Consider the following 19,991-nt stretch of genomic DNA (forward strand, 5'->3'; position numbering starts at 1 on the left):
GCAGACACGAGGAGAATGTGCAAACTCCACACAGACAGTGACCCGAGCCGGGAATCGAACCCGGGACCCTGGAGCTGTGAAGCAGCAGTGCTAACCACTGTGCTACCGTGCCGCCAATGTCATGGAGAACATCATCTAACGCCTTGAAGTGGTGTCCCGATTGAAATGCGAGAAAACATATTCCAAAATGTTTCTAATTAAGTCTGTGCAACTACCTGTTATTTGTCACGTGGTTTGCAGAGATCTATAGGATCTGAATGTATTCCATAAGCCACATACAGAACACCCAATATGCTTCTACAGAAAAAAACTAAAAATATAAGTAAGCCAAAATAAATCTTAACCATATGAAGGTTGGAACAAAATGCTTATAGAAATTTGAAATAACTGTAAACATTTATAAATTCAAGTTCATTTGCACTATGGAAAGAGAAGCTTAATTTGCTGCTTTTATTCATGTAACAGATTGTAAATGTAGTATTCACACTGACTGGCAGTCTTCAATAGGGGAGAGGTCATTCCTGTTTCAACCACGAAAACATGGAATTAATTTCTTCCTTTGGTACCAGCCAAATTGGAAGTTTTGCAGTGTTTATATAGTAGTAATTAAATAAAGTGAGTCTCAAATTTCAGCCTGACTAAGATCGGTGTCTACAGAGTTGTCTCGATCTTCACTAGCTTGTGGAAAATAATCCTGGTCAAGTTTTCTTTACATAGGTGTGTGCTGGGTTGATGAGGGTTCAGTGAACTAAAAATGCTATCGAGATGAGACAATAACTGGGAAAGGAGAACAAGGTAGAAAGGGGAAGTCTTTTTCAAAATTGCCTTTTTATCAAAATGCAAGTCTTTATATCTCAAACCTTGCCGATGTGAAAATCTAATGCTTAATGTTTCTGGTTATAAAAAACATGCTGCCACTTGGAGATCATTTGTTCAAGTATTAGTCTTTTTATAACCATAATTTGCAATACATTATCATGAAGCTTTCCAATATAGACAGAAGGCTTTGAAGTGTCATAAGAAGAAAGCAGCATATGGTGAGTTATTTGTCCCATTGTGTCTGCACAGCCTCTCCGAATAAGCAATTAACATAATAACATTCTCCTGCCTTTTTTCTGTAACTCTGCATATTCTTCCTTTTCAAATAACTGTCAAATACCCTATAGAACGATTCAATTGAAACTGCGTCCACCACACTTTCAGGCAGTATATTCCAGACCTGTGAGATAAAGATTTTTCTCGTATCAATTTTGTTTCTTCGACCAATTACTTTAAATCTGTGCCCCCTCATTCTTGATCCTTTGACAAGTGGGAACAGTTTCACCCTATCTACTCGATCCTGACCTCTCATGATTTTGAATATGTGCATCAGTGTTTTATTTATTCCTTTGTGGGATGTGTATGTCACTGGTAAGGCCAGCATTTGTTGCCCATTCCTAATTGTCTTTGCATTGAGTGGATTGCTAGGCCATTTCAGAGGGCAGTTAAAAGTCAACTACATTGCTGTGGGTCTGTAGGTCAGACCAGGTAAGGATGGCAGATTTCCTTCCTTAAAGGACATTAATGAACCAGATGGGATTTTACTACAATTGATTTATCTTTACATCCTTTTTTGAACATGGGTGTAGCACTTGCAAGTTCTCTTGACACCACCTGCACCTAAGGAACACTCTATGGCCAGTGCCTCTCCTATTTGCACTCTTACTTCCCTCAGTTTCATTAGATACATCTCATCTAGTACTGGTGCCTTATCAATTTTGTACAGGCTATACAATACCTGTACAATACCTTTTCCTTATGAATTGTAAACCCTTCTAGTGTCTGAATTACCTTCTCTTTTACGAGGATCTGGGTAGCATATTCTTCCTTGGTAAAGATAGATGCCAAGTTAAAATGAGGTGTTAATCTGGTGAAGCTAGAGCACAGGACTACTCGTGAGCAGCAAGTGACAGTTAAATGATTCCACAATCAATGGATCAGATCTAAGCTCTGCGGTCCTGCCACAAACAGGTGTGAATGGTGTGGACAATTAAACAACTCACCGGAGAAGGACACTTCACAAATATCCCTACCTTCAATGAGGGGGAGACCAACACATCAGTGCAAAAGATAAAACTGAAGCATTTGCAACAATCTTCAGCCAGAAGGGCCAAGTGGATGATCCATTTGGGCCTCCTTTGGAGGGAGTCCTAATTGACACAAAGGAAGATGATTGTGGTTGTGAGAAGTCAATCAGAATATCACAGCTGGAGATCCTCAGGGTTGTGTCCTAGAGCCAACCCGTTTTCAGCTGCTTCATTAATTATTTTCCCTTTATCATAGATGCCAAACTTCAATTCACTCCACATATATCAAGAAATGGCTGGAGGCACTTGATACTGCAAAGGGTGTAAAAGATTCCAGCAATGGTACTGAAGAAGTGCTCCAAAACTTGCTGCACGCTAGCCAAGCTGTTCCAGTACAGCTACAACACTGACATCCAGCAAAATTTCCCAGATATGTCCTGTCACAAAAAGCAGGACAAATACAACCTGGTCAACTACTGGCCTATCAGTCTAGTCTTGATTATCAGTAAAGTGAGGGAAGGGGACGTCAACAGGGTTTTCAGGCAGCACTTGCTTAGCAATAACCTGCTCACTGATGCTCAGTTTGGTTCCACAGGGTCACTCAGCTCCTAACCTCATTACAGCCTTGGTTCAAACATGCACAAAAGAGCTGAACTCCAGAGATGAGATGCGAGTAACTGCCATTGACATCAAGGTGGCATTTGACTGGTGTGAGATCAAGGAGGCCTAGCAAAACAGGTGTCAATGGGGATTGTGGGGGGGGAGGTAGGAGTCCTAATTGGCACAAAGGAAGATAATTGTGGTTGTTAAGTCAATCAGGCAAGGTGGTGGAGGCGGACACACTGGGAACGTTTAAGCCACATGAACGGAGTGGGAATGGAGGGATACAAAAGAATGGTCTAGTTTGGACCAGGGAGCGGCGTGGGCTTGGAGGGCCTGTTCCTGTGCTGTATTGTTCTTTGACATCACAGCTGGAGATCCTCAAGGTAGTGTCCTACACCCAACCCATTTTCAGCTGCTTCATTAATTATCTTCCCTTCATCATAAGGTCAGAAGTCAGATGTTTGCTGGTGATTACATAATGTTCAGCACCATATGCGACTCCTCAGATACTGAAACAGTCCATATCCAAATACAACAAGACCTGGTCAGTATCCATATCACAAGGATGGGCAGCAGTTCAAGAAAGCAGCTCACCACCACCTGCTCAAGGGCAATTAGAGAATGGGCAATAAATGCTGGCCTTGCTATGCCTGCATCTCATGAATGAATAAAAAAACGTATTCAAGGCCAAGTTAAACAGATTTTAGATCCTCAAGGGACTCGAGAGTTCTGGGGACAGGCAGGAACATGGAGTAAGGCTGCAATCTAGATTAGCTGTGACCTTAAAGAATATTGGTGCAGGTTTGCGGGATCGTATGTCTTACTCCCATTTCCTATGATTTTATGAATCATAGAATGGTCACAGGACAGAAGGAGACCTTTCATCCCATGGTATCTGTGCCTACTTTCTGCCAAAGCAACTCAGCTAGTCTTACTCCCCCCACCTTTTTGCCACAGTCCTGCTCTTCAGTCTCTTCAGATAATTATCCAAAGCTGTTTTGAAATTTGAATTGACCTTACTGAGAGACCATACTCTCAGGTACTGTATTCGAAATCCTAACCACTCACTGCGTGAAAATCATTTTCCTCATGTTGGGTCTTAAACCAATTGCCTTAAGCCAACATCCTTTGGTTCTCAACCTTCCCACCAGTAGGAACCATTTTGTCTTATCTACACTGTCATGCTCCCTCACTATTTTGAATACCTTGGTAAATACCCTTGCAATCGTCTATTCTCCAAGGAGGCCAATACCAGCTTATCCAGTCCATCCAGGTAGCTGAAGTTTCTCATCCCTGGAACCATTCAGCTAACTCTTTTAAAGTTTATTTATTAGTCACAAGTAAGGCTTACATTAGCACTGCAATGAAGTTACTGTGAAATTCCCCACAGTCCGGCACCTGTTTGGGTCAGTGCACCTAACCAGCGCGTCTTTCAGAATGTGGGAGGAAACTGGAACACTCGGAGGAAACCCACGCAGACACGGGGAGAACCTGCAAACTCCACAGACAGTGACCTATGCTAAGAATCAATTCCAGGTCCCTGGTGCTGTGAAGCAGCAGTGCTAACCACTGTGCTATTGTGCCCCTCTCCAAAATGTGGTGCCCAGAATTGGACCATAGAATTTCTATAGTGTGGGGGCCATTCATCCCACTACGTCTGTACCGATTCTCCAAAAGAGTATCTTACCCAGGTTCCTGCCCTGTCCCCTGAACCCCACACATTTATGATAGTTAATCCGTCTAATTTATGCATCTTGGGACACTAAGGGGCAATTTAGCACAGCCAATCCACTTGACCTGGACATCGTTGGAGTGTGAGAAGAAACTGGAGCACCCGGAGGAAATCTGTGCAGACATGGGGAGTATGTGCAAACTCCACACAGTCACCCAAGGCTGGAATTGAACTTAGGGGAGGTGGTGGCTTAGTAATATAGTCACTGGACTAGTAATCCAAAGATCCAGGACAATCCTTTGGGGACCTGGGTTCAAATTCCACCATGGCAGAAATTGGAATTTTAAAAATTGGAATTAAAAGTCTAATGGTGACCATGAAACCATTGCCAATTGTTGAAAAACCCCATCTGGTTCACGAATGTCCTTTAGCCGGTCTGGCCTATATATGACTCCAGACCCACAGTAATGTGGTTTACTCTCAAATGCCCTCTGAAATGGAGAGTTAGGGATGGGCAATAAATGCTGGGCCCAGCCAACGACGCCCTCATGCCGTTAATCCTACACTTTCTACAAGAGTTATTTTCCCGCCCAATGCACAGCCTTGGCTCGGTCTCCGGGACAGGCGCACCTGCGCACCAGGGACAGACGCTGCGTCCCGCCGCCCACGTAACACACCTTGGCCCCGCCCCGCGGAGCCTGACCCCGCTCACGGTGACTCAGAGCCTGACCCCGCCCACGGTGACGTAGGACCCGCCTCAGGACGCCGCTCTGCTCCGCACCCACGTGACTCAGAACCTGACCTCGCGTCGCATGACGTAGAATGCGGCCCCGCCCCCCGACCCTTGGACGCAGCACGCCACGCTGCCCACGTGACGCAAACGCCTCTCCGCCCTTAGACGTCGCACGCGTCGCTGCCCACGTGACAGAACGTGCCCCCGCACGTGACAGAACGTGCCCCCCGCACGTGTCTAAGGGAGACGCAGCACGCCACGCCACCCACGTGACAGGACGCGGCCCCGCCCCTTGCGTCGCTCGCCCCTGACGCTGACAGGGTGGGACAGGCGGAAGCGCTGGGACTGACAGACCGGGTTTCTCCTGAGGGCTCGCGCCGTTACCGTGTCTAAGATGCCGGTAAGATTGTCTCAGGGTTGCTTCACCTTCTGGGTGTCGCAGCGGAGTTTTAACTCGCGCTGAGTCGGTGTTAATTTGTGGCAGTGAGCTGGTTAATGGGTAGAATGGGATGTGAGAAATCAGGAAGTAGCCAATTAGGCCCTGACACAAGGTTAGATTTTAAATTAACTTTTAAACCCTCAAAAATGAATGTTTGGGGGAACTCTATAAATAGCCACGTTTAATCCAATTAAAATGAATGGTTTGAAGTCTGAAATGTAATGTAATGATGACCATTACTGAACATCCTGCAACTATTTTACTGGAAGTTGTGGTCAGAAGTTCTCACAATTCATCTACAAAGAAGAAAGTCTCAATTTGTGAATGTTTTTTTTATTATGAACATTTCAGTAGAGACCGAATAATAAAAGGGGAGAGCATTTCTCATAGTGCTTTATTTCTCTCTTAGGCTTATCATTCCACCCTTATGGACAGTGATGTCAAACTGATTGGAAACATGGCATTATTGCCACTTAAAACCCAATTTAAAGGACCAGCTCCCAAAGAAAGTAAGTTTTGAGATTTATTTTTTATAAAGCTATGCAATACTTGTACCTGTTTATACTGTTGTGCAACATAGAGATTAATTTTGTCATTTAAACTTTTGTGCCGTTTTGGTCTCCTTTTCTGAGAAAGGATATTCTTGCTCTTGAGGGAGTGCAGCGAAGGTTTACCAGGCTGATTCCGGGGATGGCGGGACTGATGTATGAGGAGAGATTGACTAGGTTAGGATTGTTTTTGCTGGAGTTCAGATGAATAAGGCGGGAATCTCATAGAAACTTTAAAAATTCCAACAAGAATAGACAGGGTAGATGCAGGAAGGATGTTTCCGATGTTGGTGTGTCCAGAACCAGAGCCACAATCTGAGGATACAGGGTAGAGCATCTAGGATGGATGATGAAGAGACATTTCTTGACCCAAAGAGTGGTGAGCCTGTGGAATTCATTACCACAGGAAGTAGTTGATGCCAAAATGTATTCAAGAGGCAACTAGATGTAGCACTTGGGGCGAACAGGATCAGAGGATATGGGGAGAAAGCAGGATTAGGCCATTGAGTTGGAAGATCAGCCATGATCATGATGAATGGCGGAGCAGGCTTGAATGGCCTTCTCCTGCTCCTATCTTCTATGTTTCTATGTTAACAGTTGTTGAATGATTTTTCAAGAAAACCTTGATGCTTTGGAGTTGAGTAATGTGCATTAGTTTACAACCTGGCATGACTCTCTAGAGTAGTGTTGTCATGATAGAAATTACTGACTAGGCACAGTGGCACTGATTTACTCACATGCATAAAACATCTTCCACACAATACAGGGAAATGTACTTTATATGGGTATATTTATCATAACTACCACCATTCAGTAACTGAGATAAAGGACTCTCAAGAATCAACACAGTGCTCCTTTTGTGATTTTTAACAACAAATACAAAGAAAAGTTAATGCATGTACTGTGTGAATAAAAGATCCTGTGCCCAATAGCAATGTCCATCATTTGCCTATCAGAAATAGTTACCCACAATTGTATTCCTAATTGTCACGTGGCTAGTATGTTGAATATAATACAAATTATTATTCATCAACTCTAGTACAACACGTAGCCCTCCAACAGAATAAATCTTAGCTGCATTCTCTGAAGAGCTGTGGCGATCAAAAATTTGTAGTATTTTTGATAAATTGTAAAACAAGTCACCTTTTGGTCTGGAATTGTGTTCAAGAATGCTGTTAGCAAAGGTCTAGATGTAGATTGCTTACATGAAAAATAGGAAAAGGAGTGGGTCATTTGGCCCCTTGAGCTTGCTCTGCCATTTAATAAGATCATGGCTGATCTATTTGTGCAGCCTCAACTCTACATTCCCACCTATCCCTGATAACTTTTGTTACCTATCTTCCTTCCTTCCTTCCCTAGAGGAAACTTGAGAGAACAGAGGGAGTGGTTAGGGAAAGCACGATTATACTTTCTAGTATCACTAGGAGGATGAGTGGTTGTAATGCCTGAAGTGACACTAGCTTAAGGGGGTCCTGTTTTTGCACCATCTGCCTGGTGGGTAACCAAGGTTATCAGCCTCTGGATGTCACATCACGTTCTCAATTAAATATTAATATGCACTAAAATTGAGCCATTTGCAGCAGTTGGTAGCACAAGAAAAGTATCAGTTCAGCAGGACCAGTTCAGCTACGGAGACCATTTCTAGTTTCATGTGATCTCTTCAAATTGAGAGTTCTCCAAGAGGACAAGCTTTTTTCATTGAAACTACCTTGTCTCTGGAAGAGAGAGCAGATTGGCAATTGAAATGTCTTCCTGACTTGGTCAAGTATATTTCCTGATTGGGGAGGACAAAATTGGGGTGTTCATTCATTTTCAGGATTTAAGTATATGATTTGATTATCTCTTTCAGCTAAGGACTCTGATGTCATTGATGAAGCAATCTACTACTTTAAAGCAAATGTTTTCTTCAAAAACTATGAAATAAAGGTAAATTTTTGGTTTTTTGACTTTAACCTTTTTTTAAACATGCTTAAAAATTGACTAATGTGTCATATGTAGTATGCATTGAAGAGAATGCTGCATTGCAGAATATAACTCTGAGATCATTTTGGTACAAAATAGTAGAATATACGTTTACACCTGATAGTCAGTTGCTGTTATCTGTCCCACTATGTTTGGATATCCTAAAATGTCCCAAGAAGCATGAAGACCAGAAGGAGAGTCACTAGTGGATACTCTTGGGTACATCTGACTAACAGATCCATTAATGCAAAGCTTAGAGCAGATTCTCCACCTACCCTCTAGTGTGTAGGGCAAAAAAGCAAGAAAAATATTTTTCAAAAAGTAACATGGATTATAAATCTTTTAAATTTAGTAATATACAACAATAATATGGTAACCATATTATAACCATGATACTAAAATAGGCGGGAAAGCAGGCAGTGAAGAGGATATAAAGATTCTACAGATTGATATAGATAGGCTAGGAGAATGGGCCAAAATTTGGCATATGGAGATTAATGTGGATGAGTGAGGTTATCCATCTTGGCAGAAAAAAAAAGTAGGCAAATTATCAAAATAGAAAGCAGATTCAAAGTCTCAGCAGAGGGATCTGGGTGTCTTTGTTCATGAATTGCAAAAGGTCAGTATGCAGGTGCAGCATGTAATAAAAGACAAATGGGATGTTGGCATTTATTGCAAAAGGACTGGAGTATAAAAGTAGAGAAGTGTTGTTGCAATTGTATAGGGTGTTGGTGAGACCACATCTGGAGTATTGTGTCCAGTTTTGGTCTCCTTATTTAAGGAAGGATGTGGTGGCATTGGAGACAGTTCAGAGGAGGTTCATCAGATTGATTCCGGGGATGAAATGGTTGACGTACGAGGAGAGATTAAACAGTTTGGGCTTATACTCGCTGGAGGTTCGAAGGATGAGAAAGGATTTAAAATTTTAAAAGGAATTGATAAAGTAAATGTTTTTCCTTGTGGGGCAATCTAGAACAGGAGGTCACAGGTATAGGTTGAGAGGCAATAGATTTAAAACTGAGATGAGGAGAAACTACTTCTCGCAGAGTGTGGTGAATTTGTGGAACTCGCTGCCCCAGAGCGCGGGGGAGTCTGAATCATTGAATGGTTTCAAGAAGGGAAATAGACATATTTCTATATTTTAAAAAAACAGAAAAGTGGATATGTGGAACGGGTTCGGAGGTGGATTTGAGACCAGGGAGAGATCAGCCATGATCTGATTGAATGGTGGAGCAGACTCAAAGGGCTGAACGTAATATGGTGAAGCTGGTCATTTCTGATTCATTTTTTAGAGGGAGTCTATCTCAATTAGTAAAAACAAACTTACAAAAAAACTTCTTTAGTTTTATTCAAATTTTGAATGGTAATAAGTCATCCTTAGGATTGAGCTAGCAGCCATTACTTGTTTTATGTTCTTGGGTGCTTTCATATTAAAATGAGAACAGTACTCGGGACTTCTATTTTTCCTTGCACTACAAGCAGCTGTAGCAAGGCATGGTGGCACAATGATTAGCACTGCTGTCTCACGGCACCGGGGACTTGGGTTCAATTCTGGCCTTGGGTGACTGTGTGGTTTGCACATTCTCCCCATGTCTGTGTGGGTTTTCCTCCAGATGCTCTAGTTTCCTCCCACAGTCCAATCCTCCTCCACTTCGGCCTTCAAAGTTCTCGTTTGAATATTTGCTACTGCCATCAAGATCTGCACCCGCGGCGACTCCACCCGGGCCCACGCCTTGTGCACTGTGGGGATTCTATGGTACTCTCTCCAAGAAGCTGTTGCGGCTAGCTCCATTGAAAATATCAACATTAGAGTTGATAGATTATTTTTGTTAGACAGCGCATTAAGGATTACATAAATTCGACGTTTAGATGGAGTTAAACGTGATCTAATTGAATAATGGAACAAGTTCGTAGGGCTGAATGGCCAGCTTTGGTTCCTGTATTCCAACATTTTAATGCTGCACATCTAACAAACCTTTTTTTTTGCAGAATGAAGCTGACAGAACCTTGATTTATATCACCCTCTATATCACTGAATGCCTCAAAAAGTTACAAAAGGTAGGGAAAATGCTGGTAACTCTTTCTTGCCTTGCTTTTGTCAGCTGTGAAAGCTGGCAGGCAGAGTAGCCCCAGGATTGCTGTGCCGCTTCAGCCAGTTCCACTCAGCAGATGTGTGATCTGAATAATTTGCTTCATAGTTGGAACAAGGAAGTAATCTCACTCGGGCGGAATGGTGGTTAGACCGTTTCTGGTGCACTAGGCGTTTGCATGAAAAGTTATTACAAATGTAGTAGAAAAGCAAAAGAAACCCAGGAACTCATTAGCAGTGATAATGCTACTGTTGTTTTGCACGTGGTGAGTTGTGAGCTATTCAACAGTTTTATTTCATAAAATGGTATGCACTTCATCCTTTGCGCACTTCAGCATTATTTTGGGATGTGAGTGAGCTGTTTTTAATTTTGGTTGTTTTTATTTTACACAGTGCAACTCCAAAAATCAAGGAGAGAAGGAAATGTACACCTTGGGGATAACTAACTTTCCCATTCCTGGAGAGCCAGGCTTTCCCCTCAATGCCATGTATGCAAAGCCTGGACACAAGCAGGAAGATGGTATGTTGAAGCAGCATTATTAGAATTAATAAAGTTAACTACGAATGGATAGAGAAACATATGTATTTAGTTGGAGTATTTTAACTGCCTATTTTTGATTTTAAAAAAGCAATTTGCATAATGCCCCATAGTGCCTCAATTACACATCAATTTTATGCTAATTAAGCTTAATTCCACATTATCTCAAAATATTTAAGACATTGAAATTAAAGTTTAGATTTTTTGTTTGAGGCTGAGAATCTTCCTTAAATTTATTAATTCATGCGCTTAGTCATTTCAAATGGTTCACTATCTCTGAGAAAAAGGAGCCCCCTCTGTTTCTAGGAATTTGCAAGAAATGGCTGTAAAGCTGGCCAGTGAGATGTAGTGGGGTTTGTCACAACTCTTGTTGTAATTTTTCTGTTCTTTGGGGAAGTTTATCTGTTCACTATGACTGTGCAGCTGTGTGACTAAGGTTGGGTGCTTGGCACTTTGGGGAAAATTAAATCATGTCTCTCCACTACATGGTACATAATGATGATAGTTCAGTGTGCTATTACATATAAACTAGAAGCAGGAGGAGGCCATTCGGCCCTTCGAGCCTGCTCCACCATTCATTATGATAATGGCTGATCAAATTCAATATCCTGATCCCCTTTTAGCCCTAAGATCTGTATCTGATTTCTTCTTGAAATCACACACCGTTTTGGTCTCAACTACTTTGTGGTAGTAAATTCCACAGATTCACCACCCTCTGGGTGAAGAAACTTCTCCCCTCAGTTCTAAAAGGTTTATCCCTTATCCTCAAACTATGACCCCTAGTTCTGGACTCCCCCACCATCGGGAACATTCTTTCTGAATCTACCCTGTCTAACCCTGTTAGAATTTAATTAGTTTCTATGAGATCCCCCCCTCTTAATGAATACAATCCGAACCGATAGATCTGTAATCCCAGAATTTCAGCCTGGTAAACCTTCACTGTACTCCCTCTATAGCAAGGACATCCTTCCTCAGATTCTAGCCTCCTTAGCACAAAATATAAGTGAGCTCACAATCTGTGGATTATATACATATGCATGTAACCTATTTTTTTGCATAAAACAAATTCTTGCTTATAACTTTGAAGGATTTATGAATTTTAGTTGTTTTGTGAGAACAGAGATAAGATGTCTAATTATTGTACTTCACATTTGCGATTTGGCTGTTGAATATCATTTGTAACGTATGCCCTGAGTATTTATTATTCATGATCGTATGAATTCTGATTACCTCCTCAGAGATGATGAGGGGTTATTTGCAGCAAATCCGGCAAGAGACTGGACTGAGACTTTGTGAAAAGGTGTTTGATCAACAGACTGACAAGCCCAGCAAGGTAAGCAGCTGTAAATGATTGTTGCTTCTCACAGAAAGATGAACCACTTTCACGAAAAGTTTAAGCACAGATGATGGATTTAAAGGACTGGATGGGATCCTATGGGGAAAGGGATTTGGAGTGGGTTTATAAGAGTAGGTGAGATGGACCAATAGTTTTCTCCTGCCTGGACATTACTATGTTAATATAAGGCAGAGTCCTATTTGGGTCATTAGTGACATTGTACTGCTCAACCATCACTGGGACAAATATCTCTCCATGCTGTCCGAAGAGAAGGGTACCACAGACAAAATGGGTGGTTCAGTGAATAAAACAAAATGGGTGGTTCAGTTAGTTAAAACTGCATATGAGTATCTCAGTGATTCAATTCTCGTTGATGAGATAAACCGTATCCTATGATGCCCACCAGTGGTGGAAAGCAATATATTAGGGCAAAATAGTTTTAAACCTGATCATGGTGCTATCTAATAATATTGCTTTGTTTCCCAAATTCAAACTAGTTTATAAACACCTACTTTTTTTCAAGTGTGCTGTCATGAATAATGTATAAACCTTAACCATAGAAAAGTAACTACTATGATGTAGCTCCACTTGCTCCCCACCCCACCCCACCCCACCGCAACAACAGTTTATTAAATCGAGCTACTCTGTGCCATTAAAATTTAAATTGACCAGTTTTCAGCTTTTTCTTGGACAATATTTATTTTGTAGTTACTGCGTGTGATGATATGGAAACTGATTTCTCTGGTGATTGTGGTTTATTTTTAACAGGAAACTTCTGTTTCCTGAATCCATGCAATACTCAAACGAAGCTGTTTCTGAAAGTAGTGTTAGTCAAAATTTTTGAGTGGTCTAAAAGAACCATTGTGAAATTTGGGGAAAATAATTTCTCTTAACTTTACGAAATATTATGAAGTATAAGATGATATTTCTGTTTCTGATAAATTTGATAACTGTGCAGGGCATTGACATCACACCTAGGGTACTGCGTACGTTTTTGGTCTCCTTATTTAAAGAGGGAAATACCTGCATTGGAGGGAGTTCAGAGAAGATTCACTCTGCTGATTCCTGAGATGGCATTGCCTTATGAGAAAAGGTTGAGCAGGTTGGGAGAATGAGAGGTGATCTTATTGAAAGATAAGATTCTGAGGGGGCTTGACGTAAATGCTGAGGATGGGGGAATCCACAATTATGGGATACAGTTTCAAAATAAGGGGTCTCTGATTTAAGATAGAGATGAGGAATTTCTTCTCAGAAGGATATTAATCTTTGAAATTTGCTACCTTTGATTTGATTTATTATTGTCACATGTATTGGGATACAGTGAAAAGTATTGGTTCTTGCGTGCTATACAGCCAAACATACTGTTCATAAAGTGCAAAGGGGAGAAGGAGAGGGTGCAGAATATAGTGTTGCAGTTACAGATAGAGTGTAGAGAAAGATCAGCTTAATATGGTAGGTTCACTCAAAAGTCTGGGAGCAAAGAAGAAGCTATTTTTGAGTCGATTGGTAAGTGTTTTCAGACTTTTGAATCTTTTTCCTGATGGAAGAAGGTGGAAGAGAGTATGCCCGGGATGCGTGGGGTCCTTGATTATGCTGGCTGCTTTTCCAAGGCAGCAGGACATGCAGACAGAGTTAATGGATAGGAGGCTGGTTTGCATGATGGACTGGACTATGTTCACAATCCTTTGTAGTTTTTTGCAGTCTTGGTCAGAACAAGAGCCATACCAAGCTGTGATACATCTGGAAAGGATGCTTTCTATGGTGCATCTGCAAAAATTGGTGAGAGTCGTAGTGGCCATGCAGAATTTCCTTAGCCTCTTGAGAAAGTAAAGGTGTGGGTGAGCTTTCTTAACTATAGTGTCGGTGTGGAGGGACCAGGACAGGTTGTTGGTGATCTGAACACCTAGAAACTTGAAGCTCTCATTTCACTATTGATGTAGACAGGGGCATGTCCTCCATTGTTTCCTGAAGTTAATGACTTTGTTTTACTGACATTGAGGAAGAGATTATTGTCATTGCATCATTTCATCAGATTCTCTATCTCTTTCCTGTAGAGCAGTGGAGGCTTAGGGGTCAAATATAGTCAAGGCTGAGTTTGACAATTTTTTTCTCATCTACAAGGGAATCAAAGATTCTAGGGACAGGCAGAGAAGTGAAGTTAAGGCCACGGTCAGATTAGCTGTGACCCTATTGAATGGCGGAGCAGGCTCAAGGGACCAAATGGTTTACTCCTGCTCCTATTCCATATGTTAAATTACTTCATTTGGAGAGTTTGACACCTTCTATAAACAATTTGGAAACAATTATTAGTGCCCCCGATTCTTTGAGATTTAATTGATTTTTTTGATGTGTTTTGTACCGATCATGATGTACCATTATTAGAATGACTAACAAGATGCAGGGTAAAGTGTTCTTTCCTGTCACTATCCATGGGACTTAACTGTTGGAAGAGCTTTGCCAACTGCATTCAATGTAAGCATTCCTGTAGTCTTGTATATTTTCAACAAAAAGGTTATCTTCATGCTGTGGATATCCGTATGCAGGAAAGAGGTTGAGACTTTCCAAACTTATTTTTGGTCTTATCATGACACAATATGCTTTTGTTTTCTAACTCCTGGCTGTAGTTGGGTTAAAGAGCATTATAACTGCCACCCAATCCCATTGTAATGCTTGCAAATATGGGTTCTTTTATATTTTGTATTATTCAAGGAAAATGGGCGGCACGGTAGCACAGTGGTTAGCACTGCTGCTTCACAGCTCCAGGGTCCCAGGTTCGATTCCCGGCTCGGGTCACTGTCTGTGTGGAGTTTGCACATTCTCCTCGTGTCTGCGTGGGTTTACTCCGGGTGCTCCGGTTTCCTCCCACAGTCCAAAGATGTGTGGGTTAGGTTGATTGGCCAGGGATGCGTAGGTTAGAGGGATTAGCGGGTAAATATGTGGGGGTAGGGCCTGGGTGGGATTGTGGTCGGTGCAGACTCGATGGGCCGAATGGCCTCCTTCTGCACTGTAGGGTTTCTATGATTCTATGAAAATTAGTTATCTGCATTGTTCCCAAAATCTCCTGTACTATCCAGTCCATAAGCTGTGGTATGCATTTTCTGTCATCTGCTTCTAAAAACTTACTTGGTGTTACAGTTCCACTTTTTTTTCTCTCCAAAAGTGTCTGTTACTAATGTGAATGGGGTGGCACAGTGGTTAACACTGCTGCCTCACAGCGCCAGGGACCCAGGTTCAATTCCCAGCTTGGGTCTGTGCGGAGTCTACACATTCTCCCTGTGTCTGCGTGGGTTTCCTCCGGGTGCTTCGGTTTCCTCCCACAGTCCAAAGACATGCACATTAGGTGGATTGGCCATGCTAAATTGCCCCTTAGTGTCAGGGGACTAGCTAGGGTAAATGCATGGAGTTACGGGGATAGGGCCTGGGTTTGGTGCGTAAATGGTTTTCAATACAGATGTTACATAAAGTAAGCCTGCTGGTCATATTTCAAAATTGTACCCTGACCCCTGGTTACTGCTTTCATCAGATTGCATGTAATGTGTCAGGTATTGGTATATAATCATCTGATGCTGCTTGCACAACCATATTAGTATTAAGAAAATATTGGTATTTCTCTCCTGTAACTGGCATTGGAATACTAACATATGTAACCAATTGTAGTTTATTTGGGATTCATTTTCTGCTGTTTAACAATTTTCTAAGCTGAATGGAACCAAAATAGTTAATGGGAACTTTAATTGTCAAGCTTTAATAGGGATTTAGCTAGCTTTCCATATTTTGGCAAAAATTTATGTTGATTCTTTCCTTTTTAAGAAAATGGATAAATAAAAATATTGGACATCATAAGCCTGATTGAAGTCATTCATGAAATGGCAGTCGCTGTCAGACATCTAGAATTTTCAAAATATACACAACTCCCCAAATTCCTGATTTAACTAGTGATATAAAGAATTGAATTCATCCATTTTATGGTGTAACTGCTGTGCGGCAGTAATATCTAATAAACAGTTCTATGCTATAGAACAGTGTCAAAATGTTGCAAGTCTTTATTGATCAGTTAACCAGAAAATTGACATTCAGTATGGCAGGTAGGGTTCCAAGCAAAGAAGTGCAAAGTGGTGCACTTTGGAAGGGCTATGATGACGACAAAATAATGGCCTGATTTTTGAAAGGTGTAAATAAGACCTTGGTGTCCATTTGTACAAATCCTTAAAAGCTGGTCGGGTAAGTTGGTTTAAAAAAAATGGCTCACTTAGAATATAAAAGCAAAGAACTACCTGAAATGCTGGTGGAAACGGATTCCATAAATAAATTTTAAAACCAAGTTGGATGGGTCAAAATTTGGGATTTTACAAAGTTACAGACAAAATGCAGGACTGAGAATGACTCAAAATGCAAACGTTGGCTCGATAGGTTACATGGGTGGCACAGTAGTTAACACTGCTGCCTTAGCACCAGGGACACGGGTTCAATTCCTGGCTTGGGTCACTGTGTGGAGTTTGCACGTTCTCCCCGTGTCTGCGTGAGTTTCCTCCCACAGTCCAAAGATGGGTGGGTTAGGTTGATTGGCTATGCTAAATTGCCTCTTTGTGTCAGGGGGATTAGTAGGCTAAATATGTGGAGTTATGGGGATAGGGCCTGGATGGCATTGTAGTTGGTGCAGACTTGCTGGGTCAAATGGCCTCCTTCTGCACTGTAGGATTCTATGACCAGCTCTTGTGCTGTATGTTTATATGATGATCCAGTATGCTGACAATGTTAATGTTTAGCTACATATACCACCAAATACTTGGTCCTAGAAATTACATTTGCTGAATCCAAAGCTGCTGCAGCTCAAGTTTGCTGTGTGCACCTCTATTTACTGTTCTGATGTGTATGATATAGCAGCTATCTTTATCCATTAAAGCATTCATTGGAACAAATATCTCAAGAGGCTTGGAATACAAAAGCAGGGATGTACTTCTGAGGCTTTATAAAGCACTGGTTAGGCCCCATTTGGAGTACTGTGAGCAATTTTGGGCCCCACACCTCAGGAAGGACATACTGGCACTGGAGCGGGTCCAGCGGAGATTCACACGGATGATCCCAGGAATGGTAGGCCTGACATACGATGAACGTCTGAGGATCGTGGGATTATATTCATTGGAGTTTAGGAGGTTGAGGGGAGATCTGATAGAAACTTACAAGATAATGAACGGCTTAGATAGGATGGACGTAGGGAAGTTGTTTCCATTAACAGGGGAGACTAGGACGCGGGGGCACAGCCTTAGAATAAAAGGGAGTCACTTTAGAACAGAGATGAGGAGAAATTTCTTCAGCCAGAGAGTGGTGGGTCTGTGGAATTCATTGCCACAGAGGGCTGTGGAGGCCGAGACGTTGAGCGTCTTCAAGACAGAAATTGATAAATTCTTGATTTCTCGAGGAATTAAGGGCTATGGGGAGAGAGCGGGTAAATGGAGTTGAAATCAACCATGATTGAATGGTGGAGTGGACTCGATGGGCCGAATGGCCTTACTTCCGCTCCTATGTCTTATGGTCTTATGGTCTTATGGTTGGGCCAAATGGCCTCCTTCTGCACTGTAAGGATTCTATCTATTTCTATGAATGTCAGTAGGTAATTAAGGAAGTCATCTCAAGTGTCTGCACTTCCTTCTGACTGTTGTCCTTTTATCCCCCTGTCCCTCATCCAACTGAAGCTAATTGCAGTACTGGGATTGCACCTGGGACTACTTGTAGTGATTGGTGATGTATAAGACTCAAATTTGAAGCATTAATAAGCTTAAAAATAAAACTTGCCTAAAATGTTTTGGAAATTTACTGCAGATCACTATTGCAACTTTTAAAAACATCTGCACATTTTTAAAAAAAAGTGAACTTGCATGGTAGGTGTTTAGAATTGGAGTCAGTTTTGAGATTTCATCTTCCAGTTTTTCTGTAAATTGGGTTGGCTTGAGGGATGCAAATCCTGCCAGAAATCAGGGAATGTTTTCTACTTTAAGATGATTTACCAGGATGATAGGGAGTGGGATAGCTTGATCTTGGTTTCAGATAAAGCTCGGCACAACATCGTGGGCCGAAGGGCCTGTTCTGTGCTGTACTGTTCTATGTTCTTAAGAATGGTTCCAGGTGGATTAACAAAGGAGCTGTACTAACACTGTTTTCTTATTCCAATTTAAGGACTCATTTAGGGAATGTTAAAATGAAGAATTAAAATTAATTGTAATATATTGTAAGATTATTTCTCAACTGGGCTTTAACATGATGGATGTTATGTTCTTATGTTTCATCTCGGGTGAGAAAACTGACCTAGTCCACCTTATCTCATTTGTTATATCTCTTTTCTGTCCAATTTCTAAGAGGCTCATTCATCCATGCAATAATGACATCAGCTGTATACTCTTGAGGAATATGTAACCTAGATTTATTTTTAATGGGGCTTGTAAGGGGAGAAAATACTCTTTGGTTGACCCATTCCTATTCCAATTGCAGATGCTGTAATTTTAAACTGGACAGAATGCCATTATCAGAGATTCTTAATATATTTTGTTTTGTTTTGTCTTTCTAGTGGTGGACATGCTTTATAAAGAAGCAGTTCATGAACAAGAGCCTGTCAGCACCAGGACATTAATATCATCACAAAAATATTAAAATATGTGGAACAAGTGAGAAACATCATAGAGACATGTCATGCAGCAAGATGTACAAAATTTTTGCCTTGTTTCGTATGATTTTATACTGGGTTTGGATATAAGTACAGTGTAATTCTGAAGAGCATTTTTTAAAAAGGTGAAGAATATTAACTGCTTGGCATAATATAATTTACTTGAGAGCTTCTACTCATACAATTGTTTAATGGGTTCTTGTGGCTCATAAATATAACTAATGTTTGGTGCGTAAATGGTTTTCAATACAGATGTTACATAAAGTAAGCCTGCTGGTCATATTTCAAAATTGTACCCTGACCCCTGGTTACTGCTTTCATCAGATTGCATGTAATGTGTCAGGTATTGGTATATAATCATCTGATGCTGCTTGCACAACCATATTAGTATTAAGAAAATATTGGTATTTCTCTCCTGTAACTGGCATTGGAATACTAACATATGTAACCAATTGTAGTTTATTTGGGATTCATTTTCTGCTGTTTAACAATTTTCTAAGCTGAATGGAACCAAAATAGTTAATGGGAACTTTAATTGTCAAGCTTTAATAGGGATTTAGCTAGCTTTCCATATTTTGGCAAAAATTTATGTTGATTCTTTCCTTTTTAAGAAAATGGATAAATAAAAATATTGGACATCATAAGCCTGATTGAAGTCATTCATGAAATGGCAGTCGCTGTCAGACATCTAGAATTTTCAAAATATACACAACTCCCCAAATTCCTGATTTAACTAGTGATATAAAGAATTGAATTCATCCATTTTATGGTGTAACTGCTGTGCGGCAGTAATATCTAATAAACAGTTCTATGCTATAGAACAGTGTCAAAATGTTGCAAGTCTTTATTGATCAGTTAACCAGAAAATTGACATTCAGTATGGCAGGTAGGGTTCCAAGCAAAGAAGTGCAAAGTGGTGCACTTTGGAAGGGCTATGATGACGACAAAATAATGGCCTGATTTTTGAAAGGTGTAAATAAGACCTTGGTGTCCATTTGTACAAATCCTTAAAAGCTGGTCGGGTAAGTTGGTTTAAAAAAAATGGCTCACTTAGAATATAAAAGCAAAGAACTACCTGAAATGCTGGTGGAAACGGATTCCATAAATAAATTTTAAAACCAAGTTGGATGGGTCAAAATTTGGGATTTTACAAAGTTACAGACAAAATGCAGGACTGAGAATGACTCAAAATGCAAACGTTGGCTCGATAGGTTACATGGGTGGCACAGTAGTTAACACTGCTGCCTTAGCACCAGGGACACGGGTTCAATTCCTGGCTTGGGTCACTGTGTGGAGTTTGCACGTTCTCCCCGTGTCTGCGTGAGTTTCCTCCCACAGTCCAAAGAT

At 41.1% G+C, this 19,991-nt stretch overlaps 1 protein-coding gene across 1 annotated transcript; it reads left to right on the plus strand.

The window, feature by feature from the left end:
* The first annotated feature begins 5,322 nt into the window (after positions 1–5,322).
* arpc3 (actin related protein 2/3 complex, subunit 3) lies at positions 5,323–19,288 on the plus strand. Its single transcript, XM_078227476.1, has 7 exons — positions 5,323–5,474; positions 5,923–6,022; positions 7,911–7,987; positions 10,013–10,081; positions 10,506–10,632; positions 11,889–11,983; positions 18,549–19,288. The coding sequence occupies exons 1-7, from the start codon at positions 5,469–5,471 to the stop codon at positions 18,609–18,611; spliced, it is 537 nt and encodes a 178-aa protein (XP_078083602.1). The 5' UTR covers positions 5,323–5,468; the 3' UTR covers positions 18,612–19,288.
* Positions 19,289–19,991: the final 703 nt, after the last annotated feature.

The sequence above is a fragment of the Mustelus asterias genome, chromosome 13, assembly GCF_964213995.1.
Source record: "Mustelus asterias chromosome 13, sMusAst1.hap1.1, whole genome shotgun sequence".
Lineage (NCBI taxonomy): Eukaryota > Metazoa > Chordata > Chondrichthyes > Carcharhiniformes > Triakidae > Mustelus > Mustelus asterias.